Raw genomic sequence first — 19,478 nt, 5'->3', positions numbered from 1 at the left:
TCAAACTTCTTAGATAGATTGAAGATTAGAGGTTTCACAAAGGATTTCCACCAATTGGATCGTTATTCCGACGATTCTACGCGAAGTGCACCTCATCATGTGTTGACCGAATTGGGCAAGTAAATACTTGTTGGGTGAATTATGAATCAAGGATAACCTTGATATGGGAGTCATTGGGCGAGTAATTCTTGTTGGGCGACTTTCAAAACAGGGATATCTCTAATTCTTGCTTCGCTAGGCTAGTATTTCTTACTGGGAGGTTTATTGGGGATTTAATTCACTGAACTCCTTATTAGGCGATTTATTGGGGATTTAATTCCCTGAACTCCCAATGAGACACTCTTTGGGTGAACCACTTGATCGCTAGTTGAAACGTGTGTGTCGCGCAACGACATGATAGGTTCACTGGGTGAGTGTTCCAGGTTCTGCACAAATATTTTACAATTTGAAATTTAAGGATTTTCTTATGTTTTCTGTATATAATTGATGATGATAAATACATATTATTGTGTTACTGATAGAATGGAATGAGATGTGAATGATGGAATTTCATGCAGGAATTCTAAGGGGAAGAATTTTAGTGTATGCATTAGCATAAGCATTCTTTATGGTGATATCCTGTCTCTAATAACTGTTCACACTCAAATAAAGTAGAGTACGTTATGTCGTGAGGAGATACATGAGGTCCTAGCCACTGGACTTGATCAGGTCATAGGCGCGAATGGGGCTTACCTTATAAGTGGTTGGGTGATAACCCCTTAAGGTCAAACTCTGCAGAGTTTGGAAACCACCACAAGTGCACATCACCATGAGTCTGATGTTAAATGTATATATTCGGATAATTGAGTTTAAAGTCATTCATTCTCTTTGCATATGTATTTTGTGTTTATTGGTGAATGTGATTGCCTTTGAATTCTGATTTTCTCATTTTTGTATACATTAGCTTACCTTTTTGCTTGTTCTGTGTATATGTTTTATGTTATCTATTTTGCAATGATCACTTAATTGTGTGAGTAGAGGAAAATGGAGGTTAGGATACTCCTGTCATGGGCAATAGTGAGTCCACCCAATAGAAGGGCATGATCTAGTTTTTATCTAGTTTCGAGGATTAGGGTTCAGTTTAACCCTGAACCCTAAACCTTGTGGATAAAATTTTCAAAATTGGATGACATTTTTAAAACCTAATAACCAAAACCTAATACTTGGTTGCAAAAATTAGACTTAGATTATTTTAGAACTAAAGCATAAAAAGTTACAAATATTTTAAAAAATGTCACAATGTTATTGAAAATTTCGTTTTTCTTGAAACTGAAACTTATTAAAGAAAGTGAAATCATCTTTTATACTAGTAAACTTTTAATATAATTAACTTTGAAAACTATATATATATATATATATATATATATGTATGTATGTATGTATGTATATGTATATATGTTTTTATACACTCGTTCCACTATCTGCTTTACATTATCAATATATAATGTTGTGTTAAGTAGTTTATGACTATTAAATGGGATGTTACAACAATGACCAAAGTTTTTTTATTTATAACAAAAGAAAGGTGTAAAATAAAAAACCCTACTCTAAGTGATGCTTCTTTTTCTCCTCTCCAGCCTATTGTCTGGTGTGGTTGTTAAAGGTCATTATGGAGAGTAGAAAAGATTTTATAGGGATGATATGATTGTTTTTTCAGCAGTTGAGTTGACATATTTAGTGCTTCATATGAAAACTCAATATTATCCTTGTGAAATGTATTTGTTGTTTCATTGTTTTTATAAATTAAAATCCTTATGAGATGGAGCATGGTAAATGTCAATAATGCCCAACTTGGAAATGAATGGTGTGAAGACTATAGGAGGTAATGCTTTTGTAAAAAGAATCAGTTAGGTTCTCTTTAGATGAAATTGATAGTAAACGTAGGTCTCCCTCTTGAAGCTTGGTTCAAACAAAGTGATAATCAATCTCTAAGTGCTTTGTTCTCTCATGAAAACCAAGGTTAGCGGCAATGCGTAGGACACTTTGATTATCATAACAAAGGGCATGCACTCTAGAACAAATGATGTGTAGGTCATATAAAAGAAATAACAACCATTGTAACTTATAATCAATAGTAGAGAGTGCCCTATACTCAGCTTCAAAGGAGGATCTTGACATTGTATGTTGCTTCTTTGCTTTCCAAGAAATTAATGATGAACAAAAAATAAGCAATATCCTGAAATGGACTTTCAAGAGTAAAGACAACCAACCCAGTCTGCATCAAAGAATCCTAATAGTTGAATTTCTTATTTTCTTGGAAAGAATAATCCTTTACCTAGGTTGTTTTTAAGATATCTCACTATTAAGAAACTTGATAGTGTGTCAATGGCTTATTTAGAAATTGGCTAATTAATTGAGTGGCAAACGTGATGCTTGTCTGGTCTAGTGGTATTCAAGTAAAGTAACTTTCGAATTAATGTTTTGTATGCTACTACATCTTCATGTGGCTTCCCTACATCTTTATGTAACTTAATTGAATGATCAAGAGTTATTTTGGGAGGCTTTGATCCAAGCAGATTGGATTCATGTAGAGGATCCAAACAATACTTCCTTTGACAGATTGATATTCCTAGTTTGGAATGTGCAACCTCTAATCCATGGAAGTATTTCAATGGACCTAAGTCTTTGATTTTGATGTTGGAGTCAATAATAACCTTTATTCTGGTAAATTAATCAAGACAATTTGCTGCAAGAACCACATCATCTACATAAGTGAGAAGAGCTATGGAAATCTTTCTGTTTTTCAAGGTGAACAAAGAATGGTTTGCATTTGATTGTTGATATCCTTGGCTGATCAACAATGATGTGAGTTTCTCATACCATTTTCTGACTTCTCTATTGAGACCATATAAGGACTTGAGTAACTTGCAAATTTGATTAGGTTTTAAGATCTTAACACCTTGTGGAATAGCAATGTAAACATCTTCATCCAAACCATCATGTAAGAAGGCATTGTTAACATCTAATTCATTTAAATGCTAGTTGTAAGTAGAAGAAAGAGCCAACAAAAATTCTCACTATGGGGAGCTTAGCAACTAGTGAGAAAGTATCAAAACAATCAAAACCTTCCATATAGTCTTAACCCTTGGCTACCAACCTAGCCTTGTATCTCTCTACATACCCATCTGCTTTGTATTTCACCTTGTAGGCTCATTTGCTGCCAATTGGATTCACATTTTCTAGCAATCAACCATTACCATGTATCATTCCTCTTAAGAGCATCTAATTCAAACTTTATGGCATTACTATAACATTGATAGTTGTTAGCCTCCAAATATGTGTATGGCTCATGAGTATATGTGATTACTATATTGTTTCCTTTGAATTGCTTGAAAGGCTACACATATAGTCATTGGGATATCTTGGTGGGTGCCTTTGCCTATGTGATTTTCTTGGATTTTCAACAACTAGGATATGTTCTGCAAGCTCTTTATGAATGTTAACATGTGTTGTAGAATCTATTGCAGAAATGTCAATAGATGTAGATTGAGTCATAAATTATGAAGCATAAATTTGTTGGTGCTTGGATGGTGATAAATGATAAGACCAAGTTGATAAAGGTGAGGAAGGCTTGTATGGTAGTATGTGTTCATGATGAATGACATTTCTAGAAATAAAAATCTCTCTATTATTGAGATCCAATAGAACAGTTCCTTTGACACAATGTTTATATCCCAGAAATATGAATTTCCTAGCTCTTGATGCAAGTTTTGTTCTACTAAAAACTTTTAAATCATGCATGTTAGGTGTATTCTTGTGTAATAAGAAGTATGATGATTTATTTGTAAGAAGAGTGTTAGGTACTCTATTTATTATGTATGTAGCATGGAGAATAGCATCGGACCAAAACTATTTTGGTAACTTTGATTGGAAAAGAAGTGTTCTTTTTACATTAAGGATATGTTGATGCTTCCTTTCAACTCTACCGTTTTGTGTTGGGGATTCCACACAATTTGTTTGATGTATTATTCCTTTTGAGGCATAAAATTGTGGTATAGAAAATTCAAGAACCTTATCTATCCTTGCAACATATATTCTTGCACTATTTTGTTTTTTAATTAATTTGATGAAATTTTGCACATGAATGAAACCTCCATGGTAGGGAAATGTACTTCTCATATTGCTCATGAGTGAAAGTAGGTGGTGTAGTGGAAATATTTGCATTTGTTGAAAAATCTTCCTTTGAATTTATATTGTCACTAAAAGCATTGTTGATCATTGAGGAATTCCCTTTTCAAAATTGAGGTGGAAATCCATGTTTCTTGTAGCAAGTCTCCACTATATGCCATGTTCGTCCACAGTAAGTGCATACTTTCTTTGGTCAAGAATTTTGAACAAAACCTCTCCCTCTTCCTTGCGACCTCTTATCATTAACCACTTTTATAAGCACCTTAATCTCATAACACGATTAAGATTATGGAAGTGTTTAGCACTCTTCATAGCAGTGCAAGTGCATTTGACTGGGTAAGCACAACAAGGAATATGCATATAGGTTTCATGTTCTTCCGAAAGTACTTTCAAATCATAATAGACTTTTATGATAGATGGTAATGGAGATGTGACAATGAGCAAAGGCAAGGATGCACTTGTAGAACTTCGAGGACCCATGACAAGGACTATAGAAAGGAAAGCAAAGGAAGTTCTTCAACAAGTGTTGTCTATATTATTTTAATACAAGCCCAAGTTTCAAGAAGAAAAGACCAAGGTTGTGAATTGCATCATGGCCCAAATGGAAAAGGACTAATGCACCACTTTACTGCAATTTTTTTTAATGTAATTAGTTTGTTTAAATAATGGCCCAATCCGTTGTAAAAATTGACTGACAAAATTATGTTTTGGGTTAACCAATTAATGGACTTTAGTTTTGCTTTATTTTCAAGTTGTAATAAGGGATCATTTATCAACCTAAGAATTAACCTTTGGGAGACAAAGAGGAAGAAGCATAGTTGAATGCTTTTGGGGTGACTTTTGGGTTTCCAAAATTGTAGTTGCAATCAGTCACTAAGTAGGGGATCATTAATAGCCTAAGTGGGATTTAATTGCAATTTATGGGTCTTTTGTAATTCTGATGGTTAAAGCTTCTATATAAGCTGAACCCTTTTCATCAATGAAAAAAATTGAGTTTTGTTAAGAAATTATTTTTTCTATCTATTAGTGAGAGTGATTCTCCTAAGTTCTTTAATGATTCAAGAACCCTTGGTTGTATCAATGGACTTTTCCATCCGTTGTGTGTTGCTTCCTTTGGAAAAAGTGATTATTTACTTCCGCTTTTATATTCACCTCTTATTTCTTTCTTCTTCACCCAATTTTTGGAAAGAAAACTCAATTCCGCCCAGAATTATCTCGTGGTCATAACTCTCATTCTACTCATCCAAAATTAGTGATTCTTAAGCCTAAACTAAAGTTCAGAATGTGAAATTTCACGAAGTTTTGGAATCATCTCAATTGGAGTTTTATAGCACGAGATGTCAATGATTATAGATTACTATCCAAATTGAAATTTCAGTCACTTTCATGTTTACCTTTTTTCAATAAATTTCCAAGTTTCCTACAAGGTTTTAACCCTAAAGATCTTAAGTAAGTCCTTGTGCAAATGAGGTTCACATTATTTGGTATTCAGAGCTTCGATTCAAGGGTTTGAACGTCAAATTGGAAACATCATTCCTTCTTTCTAAATTTACCAATTCATTACCTTATTACTAGGGGTGGCAAAACGGACCAGCCCGACCTGTTTGTTGCCCATCAAAAATCGGTTGGACCAGACTGGCCCATCAAACAGATACGGGCCAATAATCACAACCCATCTCGTATAGGACGGACTAACGGGCCAAGCTAGGCTGGCCTGTCCAGTTTTTTTAATAATGTTTTAAAAGTATTTTAATTTGTTTTCAAATTTTTTAATTTGTTTTATTTTTTAAATTTGTTTATATATACATATAAATTATTATTAAAGTCATATTTAATCAAATAAAATATTTTTTAAACTTTTAATTGATTAGTTAATGTTTTTAATTAGATAACTTAAAATAATTATTAAATTTATATATTAAATTATTCAATTATAACTAATAATTTAAACTTAATTTGTAGGTATTAATGATCTAAATTATAATACTATTATATATTTATACATTTAAAATATATAATATAAAAATTTAATTTTTTTAATTACTTTTATTTTATTTTTGTAAAACAGGCCAACGGGTCAGGATGGGCTGGCCCATACTTTGGCTTGTCAAGTTGATAGGCTGGACGGGACAAGCCAGAACGGGCTGACGGGTTGAAATCTTCAACTCAACCCGCTCCTTTTAACACAGGCTATCCGGCTGGCCCGCTGGGCCCAACCCATTTTGCCACCCCTACTTATTACTCATAGTGTTTACAATTTTGCTGAATCATTGTAAAAATTAGGCCCTTGTGAAAATTAGAAGAAAAAAAAGTTACAACAATTTACAATTGTACTAAAAGTGATAAAGAAAAAGAAAAAAATTGGGTTGAATGTTTCATGCTTCTGCGTAATTTGTTATAAGGTAATATATTGGTGTTCTTGAAGGATTTTGCTAATTTATCTTCTTTACCAATTTTCTTAGCATTTTTCTTTGTTAACCTTTCTTTGTCTACCTAGCGTTAGCGTACACATATTGGAGAACTATTCTTTGTTGTGGCCATAATCTCTTTAATTGCCTAAGAAAGGAGAATTTTGAGTGGTAAAAGGCAAGAGCGTTTCATTATAGTAAAAGCCAATCTGTGAATACAAACACTTGTGTGGGTGAGAAAATTTTCAAACACCACATATATTTTTTGTTCTTGTTACCATGATCTGTTTGTTAATCATGGCAGAAAGGAATGATATTTAGATGCAAATTGCTGCATTATCTAAACCATTTAGAGAGGTTGGTGAAGCAACAACATGATGAGTTTCATGATAGTTAGATTAACTAGAGAATACAACCCCACCAAGAGGAAGAGGATGAGGGCCACAAAGGAATGAAGGGAGAATAGAAGGAGTAAAGTTGAATGTGCCACCTTTCAAGGAGAACAGTGATCATGAAGCTTACTTGGAGTGGGAGCTCAAAATTGAGCATGTATTTTCTTACAATAATTATAATGGGGAGCAAAAGGTAAGGCTAGTAGCAGCTAAATTTTCTGATTGTGCTTTAATTTGATGGAACAAGTTGCAAAGAGAGAGGATTATAGATGAGGAGCCTATAGTGGACACTTGGGCTGAGCCTATAGCTTCCATAGGGACTTAAAATTGAAACTACAAAGATTTTCTCAAGGAAGCAAGGGAATGGAGGAGTATTATAAGGTGATGGAGATTCTTATCATCCAAGCCAAAATTAAAGAAGATCCTGAAGTAACTATGGCACGTTTCCTTAATGGATTAAATCATGATATTAAAGATGTTGTTAAGTTGCAGGAGTTTGTATTGATGGAGGATCTTTTGCATAAGGTCATATAGTTAGAGCGACAGATTAAAAGAAAGAGTATAACAAGAAAGAGTTATACCAATTTCAATTCTTCAAACTTGAGGGATACAGTAAAGAAAAAAGGTGTTGCCTCCTCTAGTAAGGCAATTGTTTCTAACAAAGGAAAAATAATTCAAAAGAAACCTAAACATCCACCAAAAAGGACTAGAAAAGTGAAATGTTTTAAATGTTTGGGCATGGGACATTATGCCTATGAGTGTCCTACAAAGAAGAATGTTCTTCGTAAGGATAATGAGGAGTACACATGTCATTATGATGATAGTGATGGAGAGGAAGAAGAGAGTGATGGAGAGTTGAAAGCTGATGAAGGAGAGTTGTACATGATTAGGAGGATGCATCTCAAAGGAGAATATTTTTCATACAAGATGTTCAATTAATGGTAATGTATTCTTGGTAATCATTGATGGAGGAATTTGTGATAATGTGGTGAGTTCAAGATTAGTGTCAAAGATGAACATGGATACTAAACCACATCCTAGGCCATACAAACTTCAATGGCTAAGTGAAGGAGAAGAAGTCCAAGTGAAACAATAAGTTGAAGTATCTTTCTCCATTAGAAAATATCAAGATAAGATATTATGTGATTTTGTTCAAATGGAGGCTAGCCATATCCTTTTGGGAAAACTATGGCAATATGACATCAAAGCCATTCATGATGGCTTCACTAATAAAATTTCTTTCATGTATCGGGATAAAAAAGTGGTTTTCAAACCCTTGTCTCCTAAAGAGGTGTGTGAGGATCAAATAAAAATGAGAGAAAAGTTAGCAAATGATAGAAAGAGTGAAACACTTGAGAGGAAAAAGAAAAAGAATGAAACACTTGAGAGGAAAATGAGAGAAAATGAAACACTTGAGGCAAACAACTTTATTTAGCAAAAGAAAGGGAGGTAAGGATAGTGCTTACGCAAGACAGCCCCTCTACTTATTGTTTTGTCAAAATCAGATTTTAAATGCTAACTAATTTGGCAATATTGAATTGCCCTCTAGTGTCGAGTCTCTATTGCAGGATTATAAAGATGTGTTTTCAGCAAGTGTCCCAGATGGTTTGTCACCTTTAAGAGGAATTGTGCATGATATTGATCTCATTCCAGGAGCTTCTTTGCCTAATAGACCAGCTTATAGGAGCAACCCATAAGAGGCCAAAGAGATTGAAAAACAAGTTGTTGAACTCATGAGTAAAGGTTGGGTGAAGGATAGCATGAGTCCATTGTTGTACCTGTGGTTATGGTGCCCAAAAAAGATGGCTCATGGAGGATGTGTTCTGATTTTAGAGTCATAAACAACATCATCATCAAGTATAGGCATCCAATTCCAAGGTTAGATGATCTTCTTGATGAAATTTATGGTGCATGTGTGTTTTCTAAAATTCATCTTAAACATGGCTATAATCAGATTAGGATTAGAGAATGTGATGAATGGAAAACTTCCTTTAAAACTAAATATGGATTGTATGAGTGGTTGGTTATACCCTTTGGTTTGACAAATGCACCTAGTACTTTTATGAGGTTAATGAATCATGTTTTAAGAGAGTTTATTGGTAATTTTTTTGTGGTGCACTTTGATGATATTTTGATCTATAGCACTAGTCTTGAGTTGCATGTTGAGCATTTTAAATATGTTTTGAATGTTCTTAGAAAAGAAAAATTGTATGCCAATCTAGAAAAATGCATCTTTTATTTTGATCATGTGGTATTTTTGGGTTTTGTTGTGAGTTCTAAAGGTGTACAAGTTGATGAGGAAAAAGTCAAGGCCATCCAAGAATGGCCTACACCTAAGACTATAAGTGAGGTAAGGGGTTTTCATGATTTAGTGCCTTGGTTGCACCTATAAATGAAATTGTTAAAAAGAATGTGGGTTTTAAATGGGGAGAGAAACAAGAGGATGCCTTTGTTGCCTTTAAGCATAAGCTAACTAATGCACATATTCTTGCCATTCCTAATTTTGCAAAATCTTTTGAAATTGAGTGTGATGCATCAAATGTGGGTATTGGGGCTGTTTTATTGCAAGATGGACATCCAATTGCTTATTTCAGTGAAAATTTAAGTGGGGTTGCCCTTAACTATTCTACTTATGATAAGGAATTGTATGTTTTGGTTAGAGCTTTAAAGACTTGGCAACACTATTTTTTACCAAAATAATTTTTCATTCTTAGTAATCATAAGTCCTTGAAATACTTGAAAGAACAATATAAGCTTAATAAGAGACATGCTAAATGGGTAGAGTTTTTGAAGCAATTTCCATGCGTCATCAAGTATAAAATAGGGAAAGGAAATATAGTGGTTGAGGCCCTATATAAGAGCATGCACTGCTTTCTATGCTTGAAACTAAACTATTGGGTCTTGAATCTTTGAAAGATATGTATAAGGATGATGTAGATTTTGCTGAAATATTTGTTGCATGTGAAAAGTTTTCTGAAAATGGTTACTATAGGCATAATGGATTCTTGTTTAAAGCAAATAAATTGTGTGTGTTTAAGTGTTTCATTAGAGAGTTGCTTATCACTGAATCACATGAGGGGGCTTTAATGGGTCATTCTAGAGTTCAAAAGACTTTGGAAATTTTGCAAGAGCATTTCTTTTGGCCTCATATGAAACATAATGTGCACAAGTTTTATGATCATTGCATTGTGTGTAAAAAAGCTAAATTTAAGGTTAAGCCTCGTGGATTATATACTCCTTTGCCTGTTCCTGAATATCCTTCGACTGCCATTTCTATGGACTTTGCTATGGGGCTCCTTAAAACAAAGAATGGAAAGGATTCTGTGTTTGTTATTGTTGACATGTTTTTTAAAATGGCACACTTCATACCTTGCAAGAAGGTGGATGATGCTTGTAATGTGACTAACTTGTTTTTCAAGGAAATAATGAGACTTCATGGACTAACAAGGAGCATTGTGAGTGATAGGGATAAAAAATTCCTTAGTCACTTTTGGAGGACCTTATGGGGTAAGATTGGTACTAAACTATTGTTTTCTACTACTTGTCACCCACAAACTGATGGTTAAATAGAGGTAGTTAATAGAACTTTAGGCACATTATTTAGGATTGTTTTAAAGAAAAATCTTAAGTCTTGAGAAGCATGTTTGCCTCATGTTGAGTTTGCTTATAATAGGGTTGTCCATAGCACAACTAATTACTCACCCTTTGATTTTGTATACGGATTTAACCCTTTAACTCCTCTTTGCTGCCTATGCCTAACATTTTCATGTCTAACCATAAAGAAGCACATGCTAAAGCTGACTATGTGAAGAAGTTACATGAGCAAGTGAGGGTCAAATTGAAAAGAAAAATGAAACTTATGCACGACAAGCTAACAAAGGTAGAAAGAAGGTTGTCTTCCAACCCAGAGATTGGATTTTGGTGCACATGAGAAAGGAAAGGTTTCCAGAACAAAGGAAATCAAAGCTTCAATCAAGGGGGAATGGTCCATTCATAATGCTTGAAGTAATTAATGACAATGCTTACAAAATTGATATGCCCGGTGAGTATAATGTTAGTTCCACCTTCAATGTGTTTGACTTATCTCTTTTTGATGTAGACGGAGAAATCCATTTGAGGACAAATCATTCTCAAGAGGGAGAGAATGATGGAGATGTGACAATGAGCAAGGACAAAGATAAACTTGAAGAACTTGGAGGACTCATGACAAGGGCTAGAGCAAAGGAAGCTCTTTAACAAGTGTTGTCTATATTATTTGAATACAAGACCAAGTTTCAAAGAGAAAAGACCAAGGTTGTGAATTTCATCATGGCCCAATGGAAAATAAATAATGCACCACTTTATTGCAGATTTTTTATGTTATTAGTTTGTTTAAATAATGGCCCAATCCTTTGTAAAAATTGGCTAACCAAATTATGTGTTGAGTTAACGAATTAATGGACTTTAGTTTTGCTTTATTTTTAAGTTGTAATAAGGGCCCATTTAGCAACCTAAGAATCAACCTTTGGGAGACCAAGAGGAAGAAGCATAATTGAATGCTTTTGGGGTGGCTTCTGGGTTTCCAAAATTGTAGTTATAATCAACCTTTAAGTATGGGATCATTAATAGCCTAAGTGGAATTTAATTGTAATTTATGAATCTTTTATAATTCTGATGGTTAAAACTTCTATATAAGCTGAACCATTTTCATCAATGAAACAAGTTGAGTTTTGTTCATAAATTATCTTTTCTATCTATTAGTGAGAGTGATTCTCTTAAGTTCTTGAGTGATTCAAGAACCCTTAGTTGTATCAAAGGAATTTTCCATCCTTTGTGTGTTGCCTCCTTTAGAAGGAGTGATTATTTCCTTCCACTTTTATATTTACCTCTTATTTCTTTCTTTTTCACCCAATTTTTTGAAAGAAAACCCAATTCTGCCCAAAATTATCTCATGGTCATAACTCTCATTCTACTTATCCAAAATTAGTGATTCTTAAGCCTAAACTAAGGTTCAGAACGTGAACTTTCACGACGTTTTGGAATCATCTCAATTGGAGTTTTATAGCACGAGATATCCACGATTCTAAATTACTGTCCAAACTGAAATTTTAACCACTTTCCTGTTTACCTTTTTTCAATAATTTTCCAAGTTTCTTACAAGGTTCTAACCTTAAAGATCCTAAGTTAACCCTTGTGCAAATGTAGTTCAAATCAGATGGAGAACCTTGTTTTAAATCGTAGATTTCTTGTTGAAGCTCTAATATTTTGATGAGGTCTCCTTGGAAGAATCTTTCCTTCAAATTCCACACATCAATAGCATTTTCCAGATAAAATGATACTTTGTCCAATGGACTTAACCACTAAGTCTATAATCCACTAATGAATAATCATGTTGTTGCAACTCCAACTCTTATTTTGGATTAAAAGTATTGGGAATTGGTATAGTACCATCAATGAACTCAACCTTATTTTTGGCACCTGAAGCATGTCTCGTGGATTGAACCCATGCATGATAATTTTAACCATTCAGCATGGGAGTGAAAGTAACAAAAGAAGGTCCATCATCAAGATGAATATAATATGGATTAGAGGGATCTTGTGATGGATCCATTTGACCACCACTAGTATTGAAACTGGAAGTACCACCTTGGGCGATCAGAGTTGTAGCTTAGAGGCTATAAGATATCATCTTATGATATATGAAACATTAAAGGAAGAAAAGAAAAGATAATTTCCATTTATATCTAATAAGAAATTTTGATTACAATGACTAAAGCTTTTTATTTATAACAAAAGAAGGGTGTAAAAAAAAACCTATTCTAGGTGATGCTCCTTTTTCTCTTCTCTCGCCCATTGTTTGTTATGGTTGTTAAAGGTCAAGGTGGAGAGTGGAAAAGATTCTACAAGGATGATACAGTTGTTTTGCACCTGTTGAGTTGGCATATTTAGTGCTTCATGTTAAAATCCAATATTACTCTTGTGAAATGTATTTGTTATTTCTTTGTTTTTATAATTTAACACACTCCATAATGACTTCCTCATTATGTTGAATTTGGATGACAATTTGTTTGCAATAAATTTTTATTGCTTTTGAGTATACCAGACGATGGTTTTCTCCAACCCAAAGATTACACTCCCATGATTTCTTCCTACACCCCATACTCTTAGTGAAACGATTTAGTTATCCCTTACTAAAAGAATAATTTAAAACCTAATTTCATGTTAGATTTTCCTCATGCCGCTATGCACCTCGATTGGTTCCAACGTGTGAGAAGTCCCGCGCCCTTGAGCTCCATGATGTCAAAGTGAGTCATCCTAACTCATATGGGTTGGCTCACCACAAGTTAAGCCAGAAAAGGGTTAGCTCAACCCGACTCACTTTTTGGTGAGTCAGAAATTTTGAAACCTAGCTCAACCCACCACGGGTTGGTGGGTTAGTAGGTTGGCTCACTTACAATTTTTTTTTCTTTTGCAATTTATTTTACATATTTATTGCACAACAATAAAAGTAAATTGACTTGATTTATTTTTTGTAATAATGGTCTACCTGCAAAAGTATACTCAACACGACTATTAATCAATAAAACTCTTGATATTGACCTTAAAACGTCATAGTTTTCAAGATAAAATGATCCGGAATGGACATGAACCTTAAACCCTAAACCCTAAACATCTTAAAAATCTCTATCACAACGAAGAGTTTTTAAATATTAAAAGGATAATTAAGTTTGAGCCTAAATATTAAAATAAAAAAGGTTTGTTTATCTCCGTGCATGATAGGTACATATAATCGTTATTCCGCATTGAATGAAAAAAATCGGTACATGCAGCATTTTATTTTTATGGTATTCAAGAAACACCAATTACACCACCAATTCAACAAAAGTAACTTTAGTATTTTTCTTTTAAAAAAACTACCAGTCACAACAGAACACAGAATTTGAAATAAGCACACATATGAAAAATATTTCAAACACAAGTTACATCATTCAAAAAGCAAAACGAACACACGTGCAATCCAAAGATTAAAGCAGCAATTAAGTATTCCCAATGCCTGGATCACAGTTCAGAAGTCTTTCATTGCTCCACTAGAAGGAACAACTTAGTATTTGGCTCTTCTGGAATAATCTCCTCGGCTTTCCCTTTCATCCCTTCTGCGGTCCTCCTCCTCCCTCCTGTGCTTTCTTTCTCCTCTGCCATCATCATCATCCCTTCGCCGCTTTCTTTCTTCATGACCATCATCATCATCCCTTCTGTGCTTTCTTTCTCTACGACCATCTTCATCCTTTGAGTGCCTTTTCTCTCTATCATCATCCTCCCTTGAGTTCCTACGTTCGCCACGACCATCCTCAACCCTATTGTGTTTTGCTTCCATATGAACATCACTCTCATCCCTTAAGTGCTTCTTTTCTCCATAATCATCCTCCCTTCTGAACTTTCTTGCTGCATGATCATCCTCATCCCTTCTGAACTTTCTTTCTCTGTGTTCATCCTCATCCCTTGCGTAATTTCTTCCTGTTTGATAATCTTCATCCCTACCACGCTTTCTCTCAACACGGTCAACTACATCCCTCAAGTTCTTCCTCTCTCCATGGTCATCCTCATCCCTTCTACGGTTCCCTTCTTTAGAATCATCATCATCCCTTGCCTGTTTTCTTTCTCCAAGATCATCCTCATATCTTGAGTGCTTTCTTCCCGTTCGGTTAACTCCCCGACCATCTTCATGCCTTCCGTGCTTCTCTTCTTTGGACTCATCTTCATCCCTAGCATGCTTTCTTTCTCCAACACCCTCATCCTTCAAGTGATTTCTTTCTCTGCGATCTTCATCCCTTCCACGTTTTCTTTCCCCACCGTCATCATTATCCCTATGATTATGATCATCTCTTCTATGCCTCCTAGCTAAATGATCCTCACCATAGCGGGCAGCCTGACCAACATGATGTGATTCAACATCCTTGTTATAATAATCCCTGCCTCTCTCCTCATAGGTATCATCATCACGCCCCGACAGCCTAACTGATTTAGATTCAGTCTCGGGTTTTCTATCATCTCCATCATGCTTGGCAAATGGGAAGGGCTCCCTATCTTTTTCTGTACGAGTTTTCCTGTCACTGTGTATCATTTCTTGAGTTCTACTATTTGGTCCCTGGGTAAAATCATTCCCATATGACCTTTTCAGGGAGTCCAATGCATCAATGTTAACACTGTTCTTCCCTTTTTCTGCACCACTATCTCTGGATTTATTTTCTTTCATGTCATACCCTTTACCTTTCTTTGCTACAGCAGAACTACCTTTTTTTTCATATCTTTGATCACTATAATTTCTGTCTGAATCAGTGTCACTGCTATTCTCAGAGGAACTGTATGATCCCCTTTTAACATTTTTGACATGGCCAGAAGCATGCTTAACATGGTCTCTATCAGAATCCTCATCCTCAGAATTATGCCTTCTTGTCCTCGTTTTCCCAGGTCTACCATATTTCTTTTCCTCACTATCAATATCAGATTCCTCCTCAGAATCATGACGTTTGCTCATTTTTGAATGTTTAATCCCTTCCTTAGTCTTATGCTTGGGGACGTCATCATGATCATCAGAATCATACTCAGAAGTGTGCCTCTTCTGAGACTCTAGTCTCTTCTTGTAACTTTTTCTTGCAATATTGCTGTCATCAGAGTCATCAGAATCGCTATCCTCCACCCTACCCTTCTTGTTGTGCTTAGGAATTTTCATCTTCTTTTTGGCCTTGACCTTCCTCTTAGCATCACTATCAGAATCAGATTCATCACTGCTGCTTGTATATTTTTTACCACGCTTCTTTGTACTTCTCTTCTCATTTGAAGAAGAGGTTTCTGAATCAGAAGAATCAGAAGAATCATCCTCGGACTTTTTCTCACGAGTTCCAATCTTCTTCTTATGGTGCCTGGTATCTCTAAGGCTCTTCTTAACCTTTTCATCCTTTTGATCTTCAACCATTTGTTTCTTCCTACTGAAATCTCTGTCCAAAAAGGCATGTTCTGACTTTGAATTATGTTTCCCGTCCATGTTAGAACCGTTTTTCCCATCATTCACATGCCCATCAGCTTCATCTGCATTTTCATTGAATTCAGATGATACAATGCCAAGAGCAGCTTTTAAAGATTCCATCTGCTTTTCCTTTCTAGCAGCAATTTGATGAGTCTGTGTATCTGAAACCCTGAAAAAATCCAAAGAAATTTTATTAATTATATCTAGTCATGACTCTACACATACCAGTCAAAAAGTCACATATACTCGATTCACATTAATCCAGATCTAACTGCATTTATGTCTTCGAAACATCTACCAACACCACTAAAATAATTAAAACAACCTTATATTCCAATAATTGCAACAATCCAACATGCAAGCATGGTAGTTAAATATGAAAATATAACTTCATTATAATGCGTTGAATAAAGATTATCTTTAGATGTATAGCCTTTATCTGCTTTTATTATCCTAGTATATCATAGCCAGTAGCCCTTATTTATAGTTTAAATATGATTAATATATATATATATATATATATATAGAGAGAGAGAGAGAGAGAGAGAGAAAAAAAGAGATATACACACATATCAGCCGGAGTCTGAATACACATTGTTTCTAATCTAAAACCTTCAACTTAATGAATCTAGATTTTCTTATTTATATTTTGATAAAAAAAATATTAGAAAGCCTACGAATAAAATGGTCCAATAGATAACTTTTGGCCCAAAGTTAAAAGATCAGACTGGGTGGTGTTTCTCTTGGTACTGAAATATAAAAGATCCTAACATAAAAGAAGAAGCCAATACGTTGTAGTATATTTTAGGGTTATGGGATATCTCCCTTCTTAATCCACTAGCAGTAAATCACAACTTAAATGGAACAGAGGAAGTGTAGATTGCAGTGCAGTAAACACAAAAATAGCTCCTGCGGCTGCTTGAACAGATGTAGAGTATAAATCGCAGTGCAGTATAAATTGCATTGCATATCGTAACCCACTGTGGAAGAATCCGATAATTGGTGTACAAGATGTGATTCACAAATGTTGTTGAGGTATAGATAATGATATGTTCTTACCATCTAAACTTATATAGGATGTTACCATTTGAATTTTCTGTTACACTTTAATTCTATTCAATTTTAGTAGAGCCCAAACGTAAAAGATCAACAGATTCTCCACATCAAGTTTCGTTTTGTTCTCACATTGAGCTTTCTTCTCAAAAAGAGTTGAGGATTAACTTATAGATGACAGACACAAACAGTACATACGAAACATAATAATTCACATAAAGGTAAAAGAGCTCATCAACAAAAAGCATAATCGAAACAATTATTTCACAAGAATCATAACCCCAAGACATGCCATAAAAAATCAATAACTTCTTCTGACACAAATAGCAGGATCCCAAATAGTAACAATCACAACCCTAACACAATTACTTCACAAGAACCACAATTCTAACACAAACATCAGAATTCAAGATCAATTACTTCTTATCTGATGCAGATGCAAGTTCATCAGTTTCATCAGTGGCAGCAGCAGCTTCCAAATTTTGGCGAGCTTCTTCGAGTTTCTCAGCAATCTCAGCATCAGTGTAGCCCTGATCGATGAGCTTGTCTTCCAGGATGACAAGCTTAAGCTCGATCTGACGCTTGCGATCATGCTCAAGGATCTCTTTGTTGGGCTTCCTGGTAAGCCCAGCAGTGCCCTGATCTGACTCAAACCCCTTTGTGTTTTCCGCAACCTTTGAAATCTTGGGCTTTACAAAGAACTTGTTACTCTGAATGTACCCATTTGTACCAGACCCTCTTGGGGTCTGTAATCCTATTCCATTGTACATATCAACTCACTGAAATTAAAACTGTTAAAAAAATGAAGAAATGATTAGAAACCAATTTCAATGGTAATTTAGAGCTCTTATCATAAAAAGAAGAAAGATGTATCCAATGCACTTAACAAATTGTACAACCCAGAAAATTGGTTTTATTCCAAAAAAATAATAATAATAGTATTACGTATAATACCACATATCAATACGCTGCCAAAAAGAACATGGTAACACAAGATTCTGTTTATAACGCAGAAATCCAATTTGATATTGCAAATAACATCCCATCAAAGTTTCTCTAATTCAACAGAAGTGACTAAAAAGTTTAATTTGATACCAATCTGGACTAATGCAAAATATCAATAACTTATTGGTCCAAGGCAAGCCAAGGAATTGAAACATGAAAACTAAGTAAGGTTCTCAAAATTTTATGAAAAATGTTCCCCTGTAATAGCTCTTTGATATGAATCCTAATTCTTTCAGAAGCTTAACTACTTAAAAAAGGAAACATAAAAAGGAAAACTACTTAAAACATTAAAAAAATAAAAAACCACAATAGATAAATCTTAGCCAATTTGTACGACATTATTTTGAATACCCTTCGTAGCGATAACAATCAAAATTTGCAGTTTAGTAGTAGGGTTGTCCTGCAGGAGAACGAAGACAATCTTGCTTCGCCTAAAAACTAGCAAAAGAAACAGTGTTTGAAACACAAATACCTCGATTATAAATTACAGACTCATAATCACTACCAAAAGCTATATGAAAAAAGAGGGTATAATAAGGAAAAGATGAATCAGTATAACTAATAATCATTTAACCCTAGATTCCAATAACAGAGAACCTTCCAAGTTAGACCCTTTGTTTGACCCCATAAAACCCTCTGTTTATGAACGATGGAAAATAAATACGATTCCGAAGGTTAGCACATGGATCAAAAAGAGAGAAGGAAAAATAGAGATTATACCTCCGAAGACGAGAGACAGAAAGGCCTGCGAGTGAACTCGTAGAGATTGAGGATGAGGACGCGAATTAGGTCTGTAAACAGACAGCGGATTTTGAGGGTTCGTAGATTTCAAATTGGGCGAGTCTGAATAATTGGTAAAACCAAAACTATATATAAATGATATAAAAAATCAGGCTATGGCAATACTTTTAACCATTTTTTTATATATGAATTGGCCTAATTTTTTTTACTCTTTTGGTATTTTGAAAACTAATATATTTAATAAAAGATATATACTTGCGTTTCAATTCCTCCTTAATAAATACATATATTATCTATATATATCATCCCATTTAAATAATAACTTTAATTAAATGAAATATCACACAGAATAATATAAGAAACAAAGTCATGGAGTATAAGCGCTACTCCTTACAGTTTTTCCAGAATATTTAGAAAGAAATTAAGGCACACCATGATGCAATAACAAGTCAGAGGAAACAGTTTAACAGTATAAAAATAAATGCTCCAAGAGCAAGAAAATACATGGGCTACAACCCTAAAAGAGAATTCAAAACAGATAGGATATGGCCCAAGACGAACTAGGCAGTGGAATCTCCATTATCTTGTTGACCATGAGAAGTTCTCGCATATGCTCACATCAATAAATTGATGATCATCGCAAAAGAGAAAACCACACATAGAACACACAAACAAGCAAAAAGGGTAAGCTGGAATGGAAAAACGTTT

The 19,478-nt window shown here is 34.5% G+C and overlaps 1 protein-coding gene and 1 pseudogene across 1 annotated transcript; both read right to left on the bottom strand.

The window, feature by feature from the left end:
- Positions 1 to 2,708: 2,708 nt before the first annotated feature.
- Positions 2,709 to 12,337, bottom strand: LOC146888802 (uncharacterized; annotated as a pseudogene).
- A 1,484-nt stretch (positions 12,338 to 13,821) lies between these two features.
- LOC114174038 (pre-mRNA-splicing factor) lies at positions 13,822 to 18,903 on the bottom strand. Its single transcript, XM_028058780.2, has 3 exons — positions 18,750 to 18,903; positions 17,445 to 17,815; positions 13,822 to 16,140 (listed from the first exon to the last, which is right to left on the bottom strand). The coding sequence occupies exons 2-3, from the start codon at positions 17,792 to 17,794 to the stop codon at positions 14,049 to 14,051; spliced, it is 2,442 nt and encodes an 813-aa protein (XP_027914581.1). The 5' UTR covers positions 17,795 to 17,815; positions 18,750 to 18,903; the 3' UTR covers positions 13,822 to 14,048.
- Positions 18,904 to 19,478: the final 575 nt, after the last annotated feature.

Source organism: Vigna unguiculata, chromosome 1, assembly GCF_037176805.1.
Source record: "Vigna unguiculata cultivar grain cowpea cultivar isolate G323 ecotype 2 chromosome 1, ASM3717680v1, whole genome shotgun sequence".
NCBI lineage: Eukaryota > Viridiplantae > Streptophyta > Magnoliopsida > Fabales > Fabaceae > Vigna > Vigna unguiculata.
This window is presented reverse-complemented; position numbering and strand designations above follow the sequence as displayed.

What these genes read in the sequence shown, in the direction of transcription:
- LOC114174038 (XM_028058780.2), bottom strand. Translation starts at nt 17,794, where the DNA reads ATGTACAATGGAATAGGATTACAGACCCCAAGAGGGTCTGGTACAAAT. An exon ending in GCATCTGCATCAGATAAGAA is followed by an intron (nt 16,141 to 17,444) that starts GTAATTGATCTT and finishes GGATTTTTTCAG; the next exon opens with GGTTTCAGATACACAGACTC.